Source organism: Onychomys torridus, chromosome 10 (genome assembly GCF_903995425.1).
Source record: "Onychomys torridus chromosome 10, mOncTor1.1, whole genome shotgun sequence".
NCBI lineage: Eukaryota > Metazoa > Chordata > Mammalia > Rodentia > Cricetidae > Onychomys > Onychomys torridus.
This window is the reverse complement of record NC_050452.1, coordinates 25,365-46,224: the sequence shown is the minus strand read 5'-3', so window position 1 is coordinate 46,224 and position 20,860 is coordinate 25,365. Positions and strand designations below refer to the sequence as shown.

At 37.9% G+C, this 20,860-nt stretch overlaps 1 protein-coding gene across 2 annotated transcripts in view; it reads left to right on the top strand.

Annotated features, from left to right (window-relative positions):
* Asb3 (ankyrin repeat and SOCS box containing 3) overlaps positions 1–20,860 on the top strand; it is a 115,090-nt gene that overhangs the window by 87,941 nt on the left and 6,289 nt on the right. For both annotated transcript variants that reach the window (XM_036200159.1, XM_036200158.1), the window contains exons 8-9: positions 2,456–2,716; positions 18,454–18,584. In XM_036200159.1, the coding sequence (XP_036056052.1) occupies positions 2,456–2,716; positions 18,454–18,584 (392 nt within the window). The remainder of the gene's footprint in view (positions 1–2,455; positions 2,717–18,453; positions 18,585–20,860) is intronic.

The window sequence follows — 20,860 nt, the reverse complement described above, 5'->3', positions numbered from 1 at the left end:
AACACAGGCTATGAGTATACTAATTGGAATAAGTTTGGGGTTGGTTTATTGAGCATGTTTTCTAGGATACTAATTAAGAGAAAATACATTGGATGAAAGCAATTCTATAGTTAAACTTGGAATGCAAGGTGAAACAATGTTCTGAGAATTTTTCTTGTGGTATTGTAGGGGGATGAATGGATCTACTACAAATGTTTGACAAATCTGGACACTTAGGATAAGTTTATATTTACAATAAATACATCATTGCACCTGTAGTTGTAGACTTTTAAGGAATTTTATACTCTTTATTATACTTTCCTCAGATTAATGATTGGGCCTATTGCTTTAATTTGAAAGGTACTTTTGAAAAGTATTTAGAGATTGATGAACATTGAGTTTATAATTTGCTTAAAAATAGCTTCATCCGGGGCTGGAGAGATGACTCAGAGGTTAAGAGCACTGACTGCTTTTCCCTGGGTCCTGCAACTACATGGTGGCTCACAACCATCTGTAATGAGATTTGGTGCCCTCTTCTGTCCTGCAGTCATAGCTTCATCCTATACTTTGATTTTTCCAGGCTTGTATACAGTATAAGCTTTCTCCAGTTTTTTTTGTTTTTGTTTTTGTTTTTGTTTTTGTTTTCTCATTAGAGAATTTTTTTTTTTTTTTCTTTCTGAAACAGGGTCTCAATATGTAGCTCTGGCTGACCTAACTAAACCAGGCTGGCTCTAGAACTGCCTGCCTCTGCCTCTCAAGTGTTAGGATTAAAGGTATGTGCTATACTGCACTTGTCAAGTTTTATGTGTCTTAAGAAGTAGTTGTGGGGTTGGGGATTTAGCTCAGTAGTATAGCGCTTGCCTAGCAAGTGCAAGGCCCTCAGCTCCACAATCAAAAAAAAAAAAAAAAAAAAAAACAGTAGTTGTTCTCATATGACTATAGTTTAGACATTTTATATTTATTTAATATAAAAATCTTATTTTCTAGATTCTGTATTATAATTATTGAAAATATTTTAACATTTATAGTTCTTTTAAATGATATAATGCCAAGTTCAAAGGGAGATAATTTTATTCTTGTATAACTTCTTTATCAGTTGTGTGCACAGTGAACATATATGTTTATTATTCTTTGTGAAACTTAACATTATAAAGAGTTTTTAAAATATGAACATGTAACTCATAATTGCATTTTTGATGGCTGTAATATGTTATGCTTATTTACCTGATTCTTTGTTGTTGAATGTTTAGGTTGTAATTTCTAAAGTCTGCTACAGATAGTACTGTTAATAACATATTTCTACAGATGGGTTACAATTTATCTTCAATTTTGTCTTTTGGACAGATTTCCAAAGATTATATTACTGAATAAGAAGTCTGAAAATTTTAATACTTATATACACTTTATATTTATTTATATAAGTATATTTAAATGTATATATATTAACTAAATAAGTATATTTATTATATATGTAGTATTTCATTTATTTATTTATTTTCATAAATACCTATGTAGTGCCAGAAAAGTAAAGTACCTCACTTTAGGTGACTCCAGGGTCTGTGTTCTTTTTGTAGCCTTACCAAGTGGCTCTCTCAAATAAGGATTGCATCTGCTTTCAGTCAGTTTCAGTGCATCTGTCAGTATTGGATGATCTTTTTTTAAACAGCAAATTTAATAGATAAAAATGATACATGTTTATTTCATTAAAGTGCCTGATAAGGAAGATTAACTTTAAAATGTAAGTTAAGGTGCCGGGCGGTGGTCACGCACACCTTTAATCCAAGCACTTAGGAGGCAGAGGCAGGCTGATCTCTGTGAGTTCGAGGCCAGCCTGGTCTCCAAAGCGAGTTCCAGGAAAGGTACAATTCTACACACAGAAACCCTGTCTTGAAAAATCCAAAAAAAAAAAAAAAAAAAAAAAAAAAAGGAAGTTAAGTATGTTCATTAGAAAAGCTTTCCTGTATGATAGTTATAATACATGCTGGCCAAATATAAAAGAGTGGAAATTGGCTAAGACTACATAGCATGGAGCTTTCTAGAATGAATTACTCTTTGGGTATTTATCATGTTGTTCATTAACTTTAAAAAAAATTTTAGGAGAAATGCCTAATTATACAAAACATTATATCTAAAGAAAAGGTGTCTTTGTCAAGGCACTTAAAAAATCTTTTTTTGGGGAGAGGGGGCGTTTCAAGACAGGGTTTCTCTGTGTAGTTTTACGCCTTTCCTAGAACTCACTTGGTAGCCCAGGATGTAAAAATCTTATAGTTGTAAGCATAACAGTGCAGAGGAATTAAGATGTAAAAGCTTTCTTCATTACCTCATTTCAACTCATTGCATGTAAAAGCCACTGGTTATCCCAACTGCCATTCTTGTTCTCATTTTTAACTACTATTAAAAATTTGTTAAGAAGTATTTGTTGTATAGAAGTCTAACTTTTAAACTTCTTTGTATTTTGTCTTACTTTTTGGTGAAGCTATGACTTCTTTGGAATTGTGAACATTCTTTTGAAGTATGGAGCCCAGTTAAATGAACTTCACTTGGCATACTGCCTCAAGTATGAGAAGTTTTCAATGTTCTGCTGCTTTTTGAAGAAAGTTTGCCTGTTGGCTCCTTGGAATCATACATCTGAATTTATAAGTTATGCAGTTAAAGCACAAACAAAATATAAAGAGTGGCTGCCACATCTCCTGCTTGCTGGATTTGACCCAGTGACTCTGCTGAGCAGCAGCTCTTGGTAAGAAATCTTTCTAGTACGCTCTCCCCATTATTAATGAGACTGCCTCAAACATGCCATCAGTTCTTTTATTATTTTTATTAAGAAATTTTCTATTCATTTTACATAACAACCATAGATCCCTCTCTCCTCCCTCTTCTTGCCCCCCAGCCTTTCCCCACAACCCATTCCCCATTCCTACCTCCAAGGTAAGGTCTCCCATGGGAAGTCAGCAGAGCCTGGTACATGAGTTGAGGCAGGTCCAAGCCCTTCCCCCTGAGCCAAGGCTGCACAAGGTGTGCTACCATAGGCACTGGGGTCTAAAAAGCCCACTCATGCACCAGGGACCCATCTTGATCCCACTGCTTGGGGGTCCCCTATCCAGTTCAACCTAAACAACTGCCACATCTGTCTGGAGGGCCTAGTCCAGTACCATGGGTGCTCCACAGCTATTGGTCCACAGTTCATGAGGTTCTACTAGTTTGGCTGGCCAACTCTTATGTTTTCCCATCATGATCTCTATGTCCCTTGCCATTGAATCCCTCCTCTCTCTCATTGATTGGACTCCTAGAGCTCGGCATGGCACCAGGCCATGAATCTCTGTATCTGCTTCCATCGGTTACTGGATGAAGGCTGTATGATGACAGGGGTATTCACTAATCTGATTACTGGAGTAGGCCAGTTCAGGCACCCTCTCAACTATTGCTAGTAGTCCTTATGGATTCCTGGGAACTTTCCTAGCACTGTAATTCTCCCTAATACCGTGATGTCGTCACTTACCATGGTATCTCTTCCTTACTCTCTCACTCTGTCCATGATCCAGCTCAAACCTTCCGTTCACTTATGTTCTCATCCCCCATCCCTTGCCCTCCACTACACACCTTTACCCCCAGTTTGCTCATGTATATCTCATCTATTTCTCCTTCGCTGGGTGATCTATGTGTCCCTCTTAGGGTCCTCCTTGTTAGCTAGCTTCTCTGGAGCTGTGGGTTGTAGTCTGGTTATCCTTTGCTTTACAGTTAGTATTCCCTAATGAGTGAGTAAATATATAGTAGAGCTTGAGGTAGGGATGGTGATGCCTTCAGAGGTTGCTGCTCTATTGTACAGGATTATTTTAGCTATCCTGGGTTTTTTATTTTTCCATATGAAATTGAGTATTGTTCTTTCCAGGTCTGTGAAGAATTGTGTTGGTATTTTGATGGGGATTGCATTGAATGTCATGGGAGATCTTTCCATTTTCTGATATCTTCTTCAATTTCTTTCTTCAGAGACTTAAAGTTCTTGTCATACAGGTCTTTCACTTGCTTAGTTAGAGGTAGCCCAAGTTATTTTATATTATTTGTGGCTTATATTATTATGAAAGGTATTGTTTCCCTGATTTCTTTCTCAGCCCATTTATCATTTGTATATAGGAGGGCCACTGATTTTTTTGAGTTAATCTTTTTTTTAATTTAATATATTTATTTGTTAAAATTTTTTTCATTTTACATACCAACCCCAGTTCCCTCCTCCCTCCCCTTCTTCCGCCTCCTCACCTCCCTCCCACTCTACCCCTATCCACTCCTCAGAGTGGGTAAGGCCTCCCATGGTAGTTAACAAAGTCTGGCATACCAAGTTGAAGGAGAGCCTAGCCCCTCTCCATTGTATCAAGGCTGAGCAAGGTATCCCACCACAGGGAATGGGTTCCAAAAAGCCAGTTCATGCACCTGGGATAAGTCCTGGTCCTACTGCCAGGGACCCCACTAACAGATCAAGCCACATAGCTGTCACCCAAATTCAGTGGGCCTAGTTTGGTCCCATGTAGGTTCACGAGCTGTCAGTCCAGAGTCACTGAGCTCCAACTAGCACCAGTCAGCTGTCTCTATGGGTTTCCCCATTATGATCTTGACGACTCCTCCTCCTCCTCCTCCTCCTCCTCCTCCTCCTCCTCCTCCTCCTCCTCCTCCTCCTCCTCCTTCTCCTCCTCCTTCTTCTCCTCCTCTTTCTTCTTCTAATTCTTTTGAATGCTGAATGCTGTTTATTGAAGGAGGGAGGAGGTCTTAAATACAGGCTTACAACACAATGGGAGAACCCCAGAGGGCAGAAGTTCACTTCTGATGTTTTTATTTGTTTGTTTGGTTTGTTGTTGTTGTTGTTGTTGTTGTTTGGAGCTGAGGATCAAACCCCGGGCCTTGCGCTTGCTAGGTAAATGCTCTACCACTGAGCTAAATCCCCAACCCCGCTTGTAATGTTTTACAATCTTGCATCTAATATGTTAATGCTGGATACACAGACAAGGAGCTTCCCTTAAGCATTCAGGAGGGTGGAATCTCGCAGGGAATTAGCATAGGGAGGATATCAAGGTCAAGGTCGGCAAGCAATGCAACAGTTACCCAAAACAGGGGCCAGGGCCCTACAGTTTCCCCCCCCCCTTTTACTAGAAATTGAGCTTCTGACTTAGGTTGCATGGGACATCAGCATGTCACCTTACCCATCATGGAGACACCTGTCCAAGCCACACAGGTGTTCTGTCTTAGGTTGGCATTACCCATCTCTGAATACTCATTATCATACAGGCTCAATCGTGTGAGAGCTACAGAGTTAACTGTTGCCAAAGATTTCTAAGTGGTGCTGGACTTGCAATCTGTGTGTTCTACACAGAAAAGACCAACAGAAGTCTTAACCCACCCATAGCCTATAGGCAACTTCCTTAACGAGCCTTACTGCAAATTGGAGTCCTTGTAAGATGGTAGCCTGAGAGCAAATGGAACTTGAATTTGTATATTTATAACTTTCAAAGCCAATCAAAATGTATTGATTTAAATTTGTCATGCCTAGTAGAATGAAAAACTAATTAACTGTGTTAGCTACTTTTGCTGCCAGGGTCTCTACTGTGCTAGCTGTAGTAACCAATTATGAAATGGCAATCCCAGAAACAGTAGTAGTGGTGGTCATCACTGTTATAACAGCAACAACGGCAGCAGCAATGTTAAATGCTCTTCTGGAGCATGTGAGTATCTACGTTCCATGGGGGTGCTGAGAAGAAGGTATATTCTTCTGTGTTAGAATGGAATGTTCTGTAGATATCTATTAAGTCCATTTGAGTCATAATATCTGTTAGGTCCTTTATTTATTTGTTGAGTTTCAGTCTGGTAGATCTGTCTTTTGGTGAGAGTGGTGTGTTGAAAACTTCCACTACTAATGTGTGGGGTTTGATGTGTGTTTTAAGCTTTAGTAATGTTTCCTTTATGACTGTGGGTGCCTTTGTATTTGGGATATAAATGTTCAGGGTCGAGACTTCATCTTGGTGTATTTTTCTTGTGATTGATATGTAATGTCCACTCTGATCTCTTTCGATTGATTTTAGTTTGAAGTCTATTTTGTTAGATGTTAGGATGGCTACTCCAGCTTGTTTTCTGGGTCCATTTGCTTGGAAAACCTTTTCCCAGCCCTTTACTCTGAGTTAGTGTCTGTCTTTGAAGTTGAGGTGTGTTTCTTGTATGCAGCAGAAGGATGGATCCTGTTTTCTTATCCGTTCTGTTAGTCTGTGTCTTTTTATTGGTGAGTTGAGACCATTGATGTTGATGGATATTAGTGACCAGTGATTGTTAGTCCTCTTATTTTTGTGGTTGTGTTGTGTTGTCCTTCTTTGGTGTTTGTTGGTGTGGGATTATCCATTGCCTGAGTTTTCATAGGTATGTTTAGCTTCTTTAGGTTGGATTTTTCCTTCTAGTGCTTTCTGTAGGGCTGGGTTTGTGGACAGGTATATAGTGATATTTTATTTGTATTGAAATGTGATTTTATTTATATGTTAATAAAGTTGCCTTGAGGTCAGAGCAAGCCGGAGCAGAAACTGGGTGGTAGTGATGCATGCCTTTAATCCCAGCACTTGGGAGGCAGAGCTAGGTAGATCTCTGTGTGTTCAAGGACACAGCCAGCATGGCAAACACACGCCTTTAATCTCAATAGCAACCATAGAAGACCTGGAGGTCTGTACAAACAGGCAGTGACGAGGAGTTCATGTGGCTGGGTTTACAACCAATGAGAAAACAGAACAGAAAATCTATAAAAAAGATAGGACACAGAGAGGTCGCTCTCTTGCGGAGAGGAAGAACAGCAGAAGCAGTGAAGGGTAAGGTTTTTCCGCTCTTGCTCTGACCTCGTGGTTTTTAACTCTGCAATAGGTTCTGTGTTTCTTATTTAACAAGCCGGTTACATCTACACAGGTATTCTTTAAATCTGGTTTTATCATGGAATATTTTGTTTACTCCATCTATGGTGATTGAGAGTTTTGATGGGTATAATAGTATGGGTTGGCATCCATGGTCTCTTAGTGTCTGCATAACATTTGTCCAGGACCTTCTAGCTTTCATAGTCTCTATTGAGAAGTCTGGTGTTATTCTGATGGGTTTGCCTTTATATGTTACTGGTCTTTTTCCTTTGCGGCTCTTAATATTTTTTCTTTGTTCTGTATGTTTAGTGTTTTGATTATTATGTGGTGAGAGGACTTTTTTTTTCCAGATCCAGCTTATTTGGTGTTCTGTAAGCTTCTTGTATCTTCATAGGTATTTCTTTCCTTAGGTTAGGAAAGTTTTTTTCTATGATTTTGTTGAATATATTTTCTGTGCCTTTGAGTTGGTATTCTTCTCCTTCTTCTATCCCTATTATTTTGGTCTTTTCATGGTGTCCCAAATTTCTTGGATGTTTTGTGTTACAACTTTTTTGTCTTTAGTGTTTTCTTTGACTGATAAATCTATTTTCTCTATTGTGTCTTCATTGTCCAAGATTCTCTGTTCCATTTCTTGCATTCGGTTGGTTATGCTTGTTTCTGTAGTTCCTGTTCGTTTAGTCAGGATTTCTATTTCCAGCCTTCCCTCAGTTTGTGTTTTCTTTATTGTCTCAATTTCATTTCTCAGAAATTGGATTGTTTCCTTCGTCTGTTTAATTACTTTTTCTTGGCTTTCTTTGATTTTTTCCAATTTTTTGTTGGTTTTTTCTTCCATTTCTCTAAGAAAATTTTTTATTTCCTCTTTAAGGGAGTTTTTCACTTCCTCTTTAATGGAGTTTTTCATTTCCTCTCTAAGGGAGCTTTTCACTGTAGGTTTCTGATTCCTCTCCAGGATGGATTTCAGCTGAGTTGGGTAGTCTCAGCAACACCTCCAAGTTGTTGGTTTTCGCAGGATCCGCAGCTGGGCCCTGGGTTGGCCTCAGACAGTGTTTAGATCTGTTCTGGTCTCCTCCCCTGGAGATGGATCCTTCCCAGGTGTTGGGATTAAAGGTGTACCTGTTGCAAGCTCTTGATTAGGAGCTTGTTTTCATTGACTCCTCAGCAGGTGGTAGCTCAGTTTCTGTTTTTTATTACAATTGCGGCCACAGCTCCAGCACGCTCTGCCTGCCTGCCTCTGCTGCTCAGTCCGCTCTGCCTGCCTGCCGCTTGAATTAATGTTGTATCTTACCACATTACTGAAGGTGCTTTTTTTTTATTATTATTATCATTTTTTATTTATTTATATGTACATAGTGTTCTGCCTGCATGTGTCCCTGCAGGCTAGAAGAGGGCATCATTACAGATGGTTGTGAGCCACCATGTGGTTGCTGGGAATTGAACTCAGAACTTCTGGAAAAACAGTCAGTGCTCTTAACCTCTGAATCGTCTCTCCAGCCCCTGAAGGTTTTTATTAACTGTAGGAGTTCCCTAGTATAATTTTTGGGGTCACATATATGTATATATACTATAATATCATCTGCAAATAGTGAAAGTTTGACTTCTTCCATTTTAATCTCTATCCCCTTGATCTCCTTTTGTTGTCTTATTGCTCTAGCTAGAACTTCAAGTACTATATTAAATAAATATGGGGTGTGTGGACTGCCTTGTCTTGTTCCTGATTTTAGTGGAATAGCTTTGAGTTTCTCTTATTTAATTTGATGTGGGCTGTCGGCTTGCTGTAAATTGCCCTCATTATGTTTAGGTATGTTCCTTGTATTCCTGATCTTTCTAAGACCTTTATCATGAAGAGGTGTTGGATTTTTTTCAAAGGCTTTTTCAGCATCCAATGCGATGATCGTTTGTTGTTGTTTTTTTTTTTTTCTTTCAGTTTGTTTATATGGTGTTTTTCATTGACAGATTTATGTATGTTGAACCTTCCTTGCATTCCTATAATGAAGCCTACTTGGTCATGGTGGATAATGTTTTTGAAGTGTTCTTGGATTCATTTTTACCAATATTTTATTGAATGCTTTTGCATCAATATTCCTGAGGGAGATTGGTCTGTATTTTCCTTCTTTGTTTCATCTTTGCAGGGTTCGGGTGTCAGGGTAATTGTAGCTTCATAAAAATGTTTGGTGATGTTCCTTCTGTTTCTATTATATGGAACAATTTGAAGAGTATTGGTATGAGCTCTCTTTGAAAATCTGGTAGAATTCTGTGCTGAAGCCATCTGGTCCTGGCCTTTTTTTGGTTGGGAGAATTTTAATGACTGTTTCTATTTAGGGAATATTGGTCTATGTAAATAGTTTATCTAGTCTTGATTTAACTTTGGTATGTGATGTCCTGAAAATTGTCCATTTCTTTTAGATTTTCCTATTTTGTGGAGTACAGGTTTTTGATGACCTGATGATTCTCTGGATTTCCTCATTGTCTGTTTTTCCATCTCTCTTTTCCTTTCTGATTTTGTTAATTCAGATGCTTTCTCTTTGCCTTTTGGATAATTTGGATAAGGGCTTGTCTATCTTGTTGATTTTTCTCAAAGAACCAATTCTTTGTTTCATTGATTCTTTGTATTGTTCTCTTTGTTTCTATTTTATTGATTTCAGCCCTCAATTTGATTATTTCCTGGTGTCTATTCCTCCCGGGTGAGTTTGCTTCTTTTGCTTTCAGGTTTGCTGTTAAGTGAGATTTCTCCAACTTCTTTATGTGGCATTTAGAGCTATGGATTTTCCTTTCATAGTATCCCATACGTTTGGGTATGTTGTACATTCATTTTCATTGAATTCTAGGAAATCTATAGTTTCTTTCTTGACCCATTGATGATTCATTTGGGTATTATTCAGTTTCCATGTGATTCTAGGCTTTCTGTAACTTTTGTTGTTGAAATCTAACTTTAAGCCATGGTGGTCAGATAAAATACAGGAGGTTATTCCAATTTTTTTGTATCTGTTGAGATTTGCTTTGTGACTGCACAAGTGATCAATTTTAGAGAAGGTTCCAAGGGTTTCTGAGAAGCAGGTATATTCTTTTGTTAGGTGGAATGTTTTGTAGATATCTATTAAGTCCTTTTGAATCATATGTCTGTTAGTTTCCTTATTTCTCTGTTAAGTTTCTGTCTGGCAGACTTGTCCATTGGTGAGAGTGGGGTGTTGAAATCTCCCACTACTAGTGTGTGGGATTTGATGTGTGATCTAAGCTTTAGTAATGTTTCTTTTACAAATGTGGGTGCCCTTGTATTTGGGGTATAGATGTTCAGAATTGAGACTTCATCTTGGTGTATTTTTCCCTGTGATAAATATGTATTGTCCTTCCTGATCTCTTTTGATTGATCGTAGTTTAAAGTTTATTTTATTAGATATTAGGATAGCTATACCAGCTTACTTCTTAAAGTCTTTTTGATTGGAAAGTCTTTTCCCAGCCTTTTACTCTGAGGTAGTATCTGTCTTTGAAGTTGAAGAGAAGAATGGATCCTGTTTTCATGTCCTTTCTGTGTCTTTTTATGGGCAAATTCAGACCATTGATATTAATGGATATTAATGACAAGTGATTTTAATTTTTGTTATTTTTTGATGGTAGTGTTGTGTGTTTCCCTTCCTTGGTATCATTGGTGTGGGATTATCTTTTGTTGGTTTGTTTGTTTGTTTTGTTTTTGTTTTTTTCAAGACAGGGTTTCTCTGTGTAGCTTTGGAGCCTTTTTCTGGATCTCACTTTGTAGACCAGGCTGGACTCAAACTCACAGATATTCACCTGGCTCTGCCTCCCGAATGTTGGGATTAAATGTGTGCACCACTACTGCCCGGCAAAATCTTTTTTGTTTGTTTGTTTGTTTTTTGAAACAGGGTTTCTTTTGTTTAGGTGCCTGTCCTGGATCTCTCTGTAGTCCAGGATGGCCTCGAACTCACAGAGATGTGCATAGCTCTGCCTCTAAGTGTGCATTAAAGGTGTGCACCACCACTGCCTGGCAGTGTGGGTTTATCTATTCCCTGTGTTTTCATTGGTATATCTAACTTCCTTGGGTTGTATTTTTTCTTCTAGTACTTTCTGTAGGTCTGGATTTGTGGATAGGTATTGTTTAAACCTGATTTTATCATGGGATATTTTGTTTACTCCTTCTATGGCAATTGAGAGTTTTGCTGGGTATAATAGTCTGGCTTGGCATCCATGGTCTCTTAGTGTCTGCACAACGTCTATCCAGAACCTTCTGGCTTTCAGAGTCTCCATTGAGAAGTCAGGTGTTATTCTCATGGGTCTGCCTTTATATATTACTTGGCCTTTTTCCTTTGTAGCTCTTAACGTTTTTCCCTTTATTCTGTATGTTTAGTGGTTTGATTATTATTATGTGGTGAGGGAACTTTTTTTTTTTTTTTTTTTTTTTTGATCCAGTCTATTCAGTGTTCGGTAAGCTTCTTGTGTCTTCATGGGCATTTCCTTCTTTAGGTTGGGAAAGTTTTCTTCTATGAATTTGGTTAATATATTTCTGTGCCTTTGAGTTGGTATTCTTCTCTCTGTTATTCTTAGGTTTGGTCTTTTCATGGTGTTCCAAATTTCCTGGACATTTTGTGTTAGGGCTTTTTTTGGCTGTAATGTTTCTTTTGACTGACAAATCTGTTTCCTCTATCTCATCTTCTTCCATCTTTTGCATTCTGTTTATTATACTTAATTCTGTAGGTCCTGTTTACTCAGATTTTCCATTTCTAGCATTCTCTCAGTTTGTGGCTCCTTCTTTGTCTCTATTTCAGTTTTCAAGTCTTGAACTGTTTCCTATACCTGTTTAATTGCTTTTTCTTGGCTGTCCTGGAACTCACTCTTTAGCCCAGGCGGATCTCCAACTCTCAGAGATCTGCCTGCCTCTGCCTTCCAAGTGCTGGGATTAAAGGCGTGTGCCACCACCACCCGGCTCTCTTAGCCATTTGTTATGCCCCTCTATGTATTGTGGAGACAAGAGTCTTAGTAACCTGGACTAGTCTTAACCTGTGTCAACTTCCCGAGTGCTGGGATAATAGGCATGTACTGCCATGCTTAACTTTCTTATGCCTCTCTTAATATATCTGTGGTAGTATCCTATAGCAGCTTGTCTTCTGAAATTTGTCTCCCTTACTAAATGTTTTTTGAAATATCTGAAGCTATAACTTACTTAGTTCTAGTTGTTTCTCGATTAGTCATTTATGAGATTGTGTGAATGCTGAGTCAGGATTCTGTGATGACAAGATTGTTTCTACCCACTTCTAGCCTTAGCAAAAGTTGTTATCTGAAATAGGTACCAGTGGTATACCCTGATATATACCTTGGGCCTCATAAGTCAAGTGAGGAAATAGAACCAAAGTTTCCAGTTGAATAGAGAACATGTTATTTTGCAGAATTTTAGGGAAACATCTATTAGCCTTGCAAGAATTAATTCCAGTTATTGAACTAAAGTCATCAGTTTTGGCTGCATTTTTTCCTGCTGAATGATCTCTCTGAGGAACATTCCATATATGTAAGTTAGGTTTGCATTTCTTTGGACCCTACTTTCTACCCATGGCCTCTCTTTATGTGAAGAATGAGCCTTTATTTAATGTGTATCCTGGTATCTCACTTTCTCATTACCTCTACCTAGAATTTAGGAATTTTCACCAAGCTTTATGCTTAAGACTGTCATCTCTCTCTGACACTCTGCTGATCATGCTACTTGTGAAGAGAGACTGGTCACTGGTTTGGGGAGTAAAGTCAGTGCAAAGTGAGGTGAACTTTCTGATCCCAGTTTCCTAATAATAGATTGAATTCTTGATTGTATTCTCAACAGATTATTTAAAAATTCATATTTGCCTGTCAAATACTCATAGTTGCCATTCTTTTTATTGTCTTATATTAATTTGTGCAAAACTTTTTAAGGTAATTGAGTGAAATATAAAGATTACTGACAATTCATTGAGAATCTCTAATTTCAAATTTTGCATGTTTGTCATAACAGCTCTCCCTCTCCATAAGCATTTTAGTGAGATATATAATTCTTGTGAGTGCCAGTTATATCTAGTAATTAACAAAGTTTTGTAAATTCCACTAATGTCAAACTATATCACAATTAGCTCTCCTCTGGGGCTAGCTAGCAACGGATCCCCTTCACTATTCTAGGAGTCACCTGACTGTGCCTTTTTTTTCCAGGTGTACTATATATTTTCAATAAAAGCATTTCCTAAGAAGAAATACATTCAAAATCTTAAGTTAGTAGCTTTGCATGGTAAAACAGTCAATGTGGAATATTCTGGTGGAATATTAATTCATCAATGAACTACTATCCTGAAAATTATTGCCGTTTGTTGTTCTGTATCACATATTTTAGATGCCTCCAAAGTGATTCCATTTGGGATTTGGGGACCAGCCTGATGGGATTAGCTGGAAGTTTCTTCCTCAGAGCAGTGTCTTTGGAGTAACAGCAAAGAGAGGTTTTGCTTCACATTTTACTTTAAATGGCCATAGCTTTTCTCAGTTCTGCCTTCACATCTTGCTTCCTCTGTGTCTGGCTGGCGACTCCTCTGACTGTGCTTTGAATCTGACAGAACACATTGGGTAGCAGTAGACAGCCCCGACAGTCTGTTCCTCTTTATCCTGAACCCCAGGTGGTGCCTGTCTTCAGGACCTCCACTTTTCCTCAGTTGCATTGCTAATGTTCTTCGCTTAAAACCATTAACCATCTCCATCTGAATAGGCCAGTACTTTCATCCTTCACATCCTGGAGTTTCCAGGGTGTCTTGTGTGACTTTCAAATCTCTGTTCATAATCATTTTGTTTTAACTTCTTCATACATCCACAGGAATGAAATAGTTCTGTTATTTAAAGTTAGAAACTGTCATCCATTGCCAAACCTGGGAATTATGCCTACTTTTCTTGTTCCTTCTTACACATAAATTAGGAAAACAACCTATGGAAGAAAAAAGTAAATGTTGCCTGTTGCCCTTTGCTCTCTAGCCAACTAAAGAGAGTGAATGAGTGTAGTTCCAATATTCTGCTTTTCCCAGTTCAGATGGTGTCCTTACCCCATGTATAAGTAGCTGAGAATTTTTGTGGAAATAAATGCTTGGATGTGTACTCCATTTATTCAGTTTGTTTAAATAGGAAAGTGTTAAGAACCAAGTAAACAATCAAATTATTTAGTTTAGCATTCTTAATTGAGAATGCCAGTTCAGATATGTCACCACTAAAGAGTACAATGGAAAAATTCACTTTAGAAATGAAAATTCTTTTTTTTACAGTTTTTCTCCCTGCATGTGTACTTGCTGGCCAGAAGAAGGCACCAGATCTCATTGTGGGTGGTTGTGAGCCACCATGTAGTTGCTGGGAATTGATCTCAGGACCTCTTGAAGAGCCGTCAGTTCTCTTAACTACTTGAGCCATCTCTCCAGCCCCTAGAAATGAAAATTCTTAACATAGTCACATTTTGTTCACTAATCTTTTTTTTTTTTTTTTCCAGAGCTGAGGACTGAACCCAGGGCCTTGTGTTTGCTAGGCAAGAGCTCTACCACTGAGCTAAATCCCCAACCCTTACTAATCTTTTTTTGAAAGGGTAAAACCAGTGTTTATATTGAATGTGATAAGTGTTTTGCCTTCTTTGATTAAGTTTATATTCAAAGAACTGTTGTAGGAGAAAGTCTCCCATAAAGATTCTGATACATCCAAGCACATTTTGGTTGTTTATTAATATCACATGTAAGTCTGTTGCTTGTCTTAAGTACTCTTAAAAATGTATCTGTCTGAATAATTAATTGCCTATCACAATATAATCTATAGAGTCAAGTAGTTTCCCAACAATGAATGTAAGACTAAGTCCCTCCCTCTGTCCATATTTTAATGGGAGAATAGTAGAAAGTTGTAGCTAGAGACCTTTTCTCCAGCCCCTGCCAAGCCCTGTTATTCCGACAGCCCACTTATAAAATAAACACACAGAAGTTTATATTATTTAAACTGCTTGGCCATTAGCTCAGGCCTACCATTGTCTAGCTCTTACTCGTTACATTCAGCCCATTTCTATTCATCTATATTTTGCCACGTGGCTCGTGGCTTACTGGTACCTTACATCTTCCTTGTCCTGGTGGCCGCTGCAGTGTTCCCTCCTGCCTTCCTGTTCTCACTATTCTCCTCTCTCTTAGCCTATACTTCCTGCTTGGCTACTGACCAATCAATGTTTTATTTACCAATGAATCATCTATAGCACTTCCCCTTTTTCTGTTTTTTCTAAAAGGAAGGTTTTAACTTTAACATAGTAAAACTACATATAACAAAACAATTATCAAGCAAGAATTACAGTTACAATATTAAGGAAGATATCCTATCTATCTTATATTTGTGAGTCTTATACTTACCTTTTATCATAACTAAGGAAAATTGTAACTATCTAGCTTCAACTATATCAAAGACCTCAGAAGGATATAATATTACCTGAGAAATGGGAGAAGGATGCAAGCAACTTTTGGGAGTCTTGCAGGGTAGATAGAGACAGCTGGCAGCCTGGAGAGTTTCCTAATGTTCTTTTGTAAAGTTGGGGCATCTGTCTTCAGCCCACAGGTCTAGAGTCTCTCGGTCACTTCTTTTAGTGTCCTGTAGAATGTCTGGCAGTTTCCTCTGTGAAGCAGGTACCTAAAGGACCATTTTGTCAAGCAAAGTTCAGTGGTCACCTTCCTATGGGTTCTGCATGTCCAGTTGATCAAGCAGTCCAGGCAAGAACAGTTTCTTGCCCAAATGGCTATTTTTGCCAAGGTGAAGATAAACTCTCTATATAGAGTGTTTTTGATGCCTGTCCTCCTCTCTGAAGTAAATCAGTGCTGCCAGGAGCAGACATGTCTCACTGTCCAGAAAGTACATTTTAAAAAATATTTTAAATGCCATATTCTGTAGATCTTTGAAGTGTTTGAAGATTACCTGTCTATCTAAAATATATCTATGTATACCTAGAAGACTTAACTAACATAGCTACAAGTATGAGTATCATAGATGACTAATTATTAATCTAGTTTTAATTATCCATTACAATTTTAAATGAGCTTTACCTTAAACAGAGTAGAAATATACACACATTATAACAAAATTAACTTTAAGTTTATATCAATAAGCTAAAATCTATACCAATGTAAAACATTTCAAACAAGTTGTTGCTCTTTAAAAGTAAGTTCATTAATCTACCCTATATCTATATCAGAAAGTCAATGCCATCTTCACATTCTGTTGATGGATTGTCACTGGCTTATGATCACACAACTGCTCTTTAGAGTGTAATGGACAATGTAGGCAACAAAAATGCAATTTCAGTGGTCTTATCAGCAACAAAAATGCAATTTCAGTGGTCTTATCATCAGTATTGTGAAATAAAATCATCATTGTATTAATTAAAGCTGTGTGCAGATTTACTAGTTGTGTGTGTTCAGATAACTAACTTTGTGTTGGGCCATAGTGAGACCTAAAGCACATTAAGGTAGAAAATTTAAAACAGAAATAAGGAACCACATTCAAGTAACCTTTGTTTTAGTTCTCAAATGCCAAAGATAGTGTTTATCTTAAAGAGTATAATTTGTCATTTATTTATTTCCCTAGAAGCCTTCATTTTACTGAGAACTGAGAACTAAAATGTTTTTTTTTCAAGACAACTGTGTTGCTGTTTTCAATTTCTCCTTATTGTTTACATATCAAAGAATTAAGAGTTGGAAAAGTGAGGTGACTCAGCCCTTGCCTACAAGTCTGATGACTTGTGATCTACATGATAAGGAGAGAGCCCACTTCCCCAAATTATACACAGACAATTTAAAAAAATTGGAAAGCAATTTTTGTACTCTAATCAACCATTTCAAATATACTTTCAAATACAGAAAACAAGTTATTTTTGAGATGTTTAGAGTATTACTTAGTTTATTTACATTCTGTTTCTATGTGTATGTTTGTGTGTGTGTGTGTGTGTGGTGTATGTTAATTAGTGTGCATGTGTTTCTGAAGGTAAGAGGACAACCACCCCTTTTCTCAATATGCTTTTTGAGGAACCTACAACTGAACTTCTAGCCTCCTGTTGTTTTCCTTTCTTCAGTTGCTCCCTATGGATGTCTGCAGAAATTGAGCTTGAAAAGAGTTTGTTTTGTAGTAATTGGATAAGAAAAAGAAATAAAAGGAAGACATGACTGCTCCTAAGGAGTTGAGGTTTTTATTACAGATAGAAGGGAGAGCAGAGGCAGAGGCAGTCATTTGGGAGAGTATAGAGTGGATTGACAAGCTGACTGAACCAAGCCATGTAAGAGTAGGGAGGGAAGAGAGAGAGAGGAAGAGCAGGGAACCAGGAGCCAAGAGGCCAATGTAGCAAAATGGCTGGGTTACATAGGCAAGAGAACCTAGGTGAAGGGACACAGCCTAGTCACTGAGCTGGAGAGCTTAGGGCAGGTGACGGGTATACCAGCCAGGACGTTTCCTTATCAGGTGCTTGCAATGTTGAGAGAGGCTGGCCAGACAGTTTGCTTTGATATGTTAAATAGGCACCTTGGTTAGCCATTTGTCTGGTTTGAGACCTAACAGTAATGAAGTAGACCTGTTTTTCTTTGACGGGTGTGAGGCTGTCCAGTTGAGCTTAGACAAGTAATTTTTGTTAGGATTTTGAATTCTCTTAAAGTTTTGACTGAATTTCATATGTATAATGATATGAGATCTCCTGGAAGATACTGTATTCTTAAAAATATGTATACAATCATATTCTATTGATATTAAGTATTTAATGCATTGTAGACTTTACAAGTGTGCTTATGTTCTTGAATATTATTTTTATAAAGTATCTGCAGAAATAGCTAGGTTATGAATAATGTAAAAGAGCTAGGACTTAAAGAATTTAGACATTTAAGTAGCAGAGGTGTTATAGAAATCTGGATTTACTTTAATCCAGTGTTTTATTCATGAGTTTCCAAGTATTTCTAACACTTTGAGAAGCCTCATGTGGGCAGGTTGGTAGGGAATCATGTGCTGTTTTGAAAGAAGAAAGGAAGAACTGTTAGTGCGAAACTCATATTTCCATTCTTAAAGCTGACTGTTATGTTGAGTCACCCTGTAGGACTGAATCTATAATGAGGAAAGTTCGTAGAATAGCTATACAATCCCTGGGAATGGTATGGGGCGGTTGGGGCTGGAGCGTAGAGGAGCCATCTCCCTTGTATACTCAGTTTAGTGGTGAGTGGAGATAAAGGAGCTTTATCCTTCTGTATCATTCTGTGTCTATAGGGATGGTCAGACTACATTTGGCATGAGAGCTTAGTCGGAAGGAGGTAATGGCAAGTTCACCTAAGACACTGGTGCTTTTTCCAATTTGAAAGAAAGTTCTTGCTCTTCATTAGGGTAGAAATTCCTCATGAGGCTCCTTAAACACATAGAATCTATCCCATTTCTAGGAGTACTCTAGATTATTACTGTCTACTAAACTTGCCCTAGTTTTATGTATACTTTGTGTTGTCTTGTTTTTGCCCATCTTCATCATTAAGTTCTAGTGAAAATAGGAGTGAGATATTTGCTTCTAGTACTAGCCCTTGATGTATTAATATTTTACTTTTGATGACCTGTTAACATGTTGTTGATACAGGGTTGATTCAGTCAGCGATGACATCCTTGTTTTTACTTTGGAATTTTCTAATTGGAAGAGACTTTCACCAGCTGTTGAAAAGATGCTCTCTGTTCGTGCAAACTCCTCTGGGGCTCTTCAGCAACACCTGGGTAAGAAAGTACAGATTCACACACACTGCTACTCTTCCTCCTCTTGGTTCTCTTACTATGTTGGACTTGTTCGAGAACATATAGTAAATTAGGCATAATTTGCATTTCTTTATATGTGGAAAGGATGGGGAAAGAAGGATAGTAATTTTCTCTGAGAATTGTATCTGTTCATAAGTTTAGCCTACAGATGTTATAGAGAGCAGCCTGTTAATTGTTTTTACTTAGTGATATCATTTTTCCTTTCCTAAAGATATATAAACAAAATATTTAGTTTATATTCAAAAGAATGCTGAACTTAATTTTTCTTTAAAAATTTTTGTAGATTTGTGTTTCCTCTGTAACATTTATCATCTCTAAAAGGAAGTATTAACATCTTTTATTTGCACCTGTCTCTGCTGATAATATATCAACCTATTGGTATACCCTGTGAGCTGGGTCAAAATTCTGTGAATTGATTGTTTTGTTGTTGCCTTTTTAAAGAGAGAGTCTTTCTCTGTAGCCCGGGCTGACCTAAAACTCTTAGTCTTCCTGCCGCAACTTTTCGTGTTAAGTTAGCTAAAATGAAGAATACTCAGTGGGAGATTTTATGTAAGAAAGCCAAGTTAACATAATATATGCAAAGTATTCCTACATACTTACTCAAATTTATTTAATTTTGGCTATATGTTGTAAGTGAGGTATGTTTTAAGTTAGGAGAATTGTTGTTTCATGCCTATTTTTACATAAAATGGAACTTCTCCAAAAACAGTTTGAATAGATTTTTTAACAAATGAACTTGTGTGTGTGTGTGTGTGTGTGTGTGTGTGTGTGTGTGTGTGTAGAAATGTCTTCTAATTTCTTAGAAAATTACATTTTAGTAAATTTTTTCTATCTAAAGCAGCCAGAGGAAATTATGCTCTTGAATTTAGGTACTCAGACTATGATAAAAGTTTCTGTTGAAGAAGAGTTTTCTGTTTGGCATTTCTAAGCCTTCCAGTTTAGGATTTCCTTAATGATAATTTTGGAAAGTTCTCCTGCATGTAATTCTCAATGTTGCTATTTGCATATACTTTTACTAATTATGTATTTGTATCATCCAGAACAGATAGAATGTGGGACAATAGAGTTGGGAACAAAAAAATCAAAAGAGAAGTGCATATGCCAGATGGGAAAATCATTTCAGCGCATCTAAAGATACATTTGAATTTCTTCTGAAAACCTTAGCATATGGCAAATGTGTATAGATCAGTGATTCTCAACCTGTAATGTGTCATTTTACTTACAAATCTTTGTATTCTTTCTGCTTTATAGTTCAGTAGGTCTAATAGCTTGGAGAATATTATTTTCTAAGAGAATGACTCAGAGCCTGATAGTTGTTTGCTATTCATCTCATAGACAGTAGTGGTGTGTCAGTGGTGTTTGAGGATTTTGCCCCCTATTTGCAAACAGGTTTTGATTGTTATAGCTAATGAGATACCATTGATATCTAGGTAGTATTATATTTAATTCCAAGGCCATGTATAGTGGCTCATACCTATAATCTCTGCATTCCGAAAGCTGAGACAAGAAGATCACAAGTTCAAGGCTAGCTTGACTAACTGTATAGTGAGGCCAGCATGTGGCTACATAGTCATACAGTTTTTTTCTCCTGTTTTTATGTATTATATTTGTGTTTTAATTTTACACATCAGCCATGGGTTCCCCTATCCTCCCCTCTCCCACCCCCGACAACACCTTCCCCTCAGCCCCTTCCCTCCATTCCCATCTCCTCCAGGGCCAAGACTCCCCTGGGGATTCAGTTCAGCCTGGTGGATTCAGTACAGGCAGGTCCAGTCCCCTCCTTCCAGGCTGAGCATGTGTCCCTGTGTAAGCCCAAGGTTCCAAACAGCCAGCTCATGCACTAAGGACAGGTCCGGGTCCCACAGCCTGGATGCCTCCCAAACAGATCAAGCTATTCAATTGTCTCACTTATCCAGAGGGCCTGATCCAGCTGGGGGCTCCACAGCCTTTGGTTTATAATCCATGTGCTTCCATTCATTTGGCTATTTGTCCCTGTACTTTTCCAATCTTGGTCTCAACAATTCATAGTCTTATAGTCCCTCTTCTTTCTTGACAATTGGACTCCTGGAGCTCCACCTGGGGCCCGGCCAAGAATCTCTGCATCCACTTCCATCAGTTACTGGATGAGAGTTCCAGCACAACCATTAGGGTGTTTGGCCATCTGATCACCAGACTAGGTCAGATCAGGCTTTCTCTCAACCATTGCCAGCAGTCTACAGAAGATGTATCATTGTGGA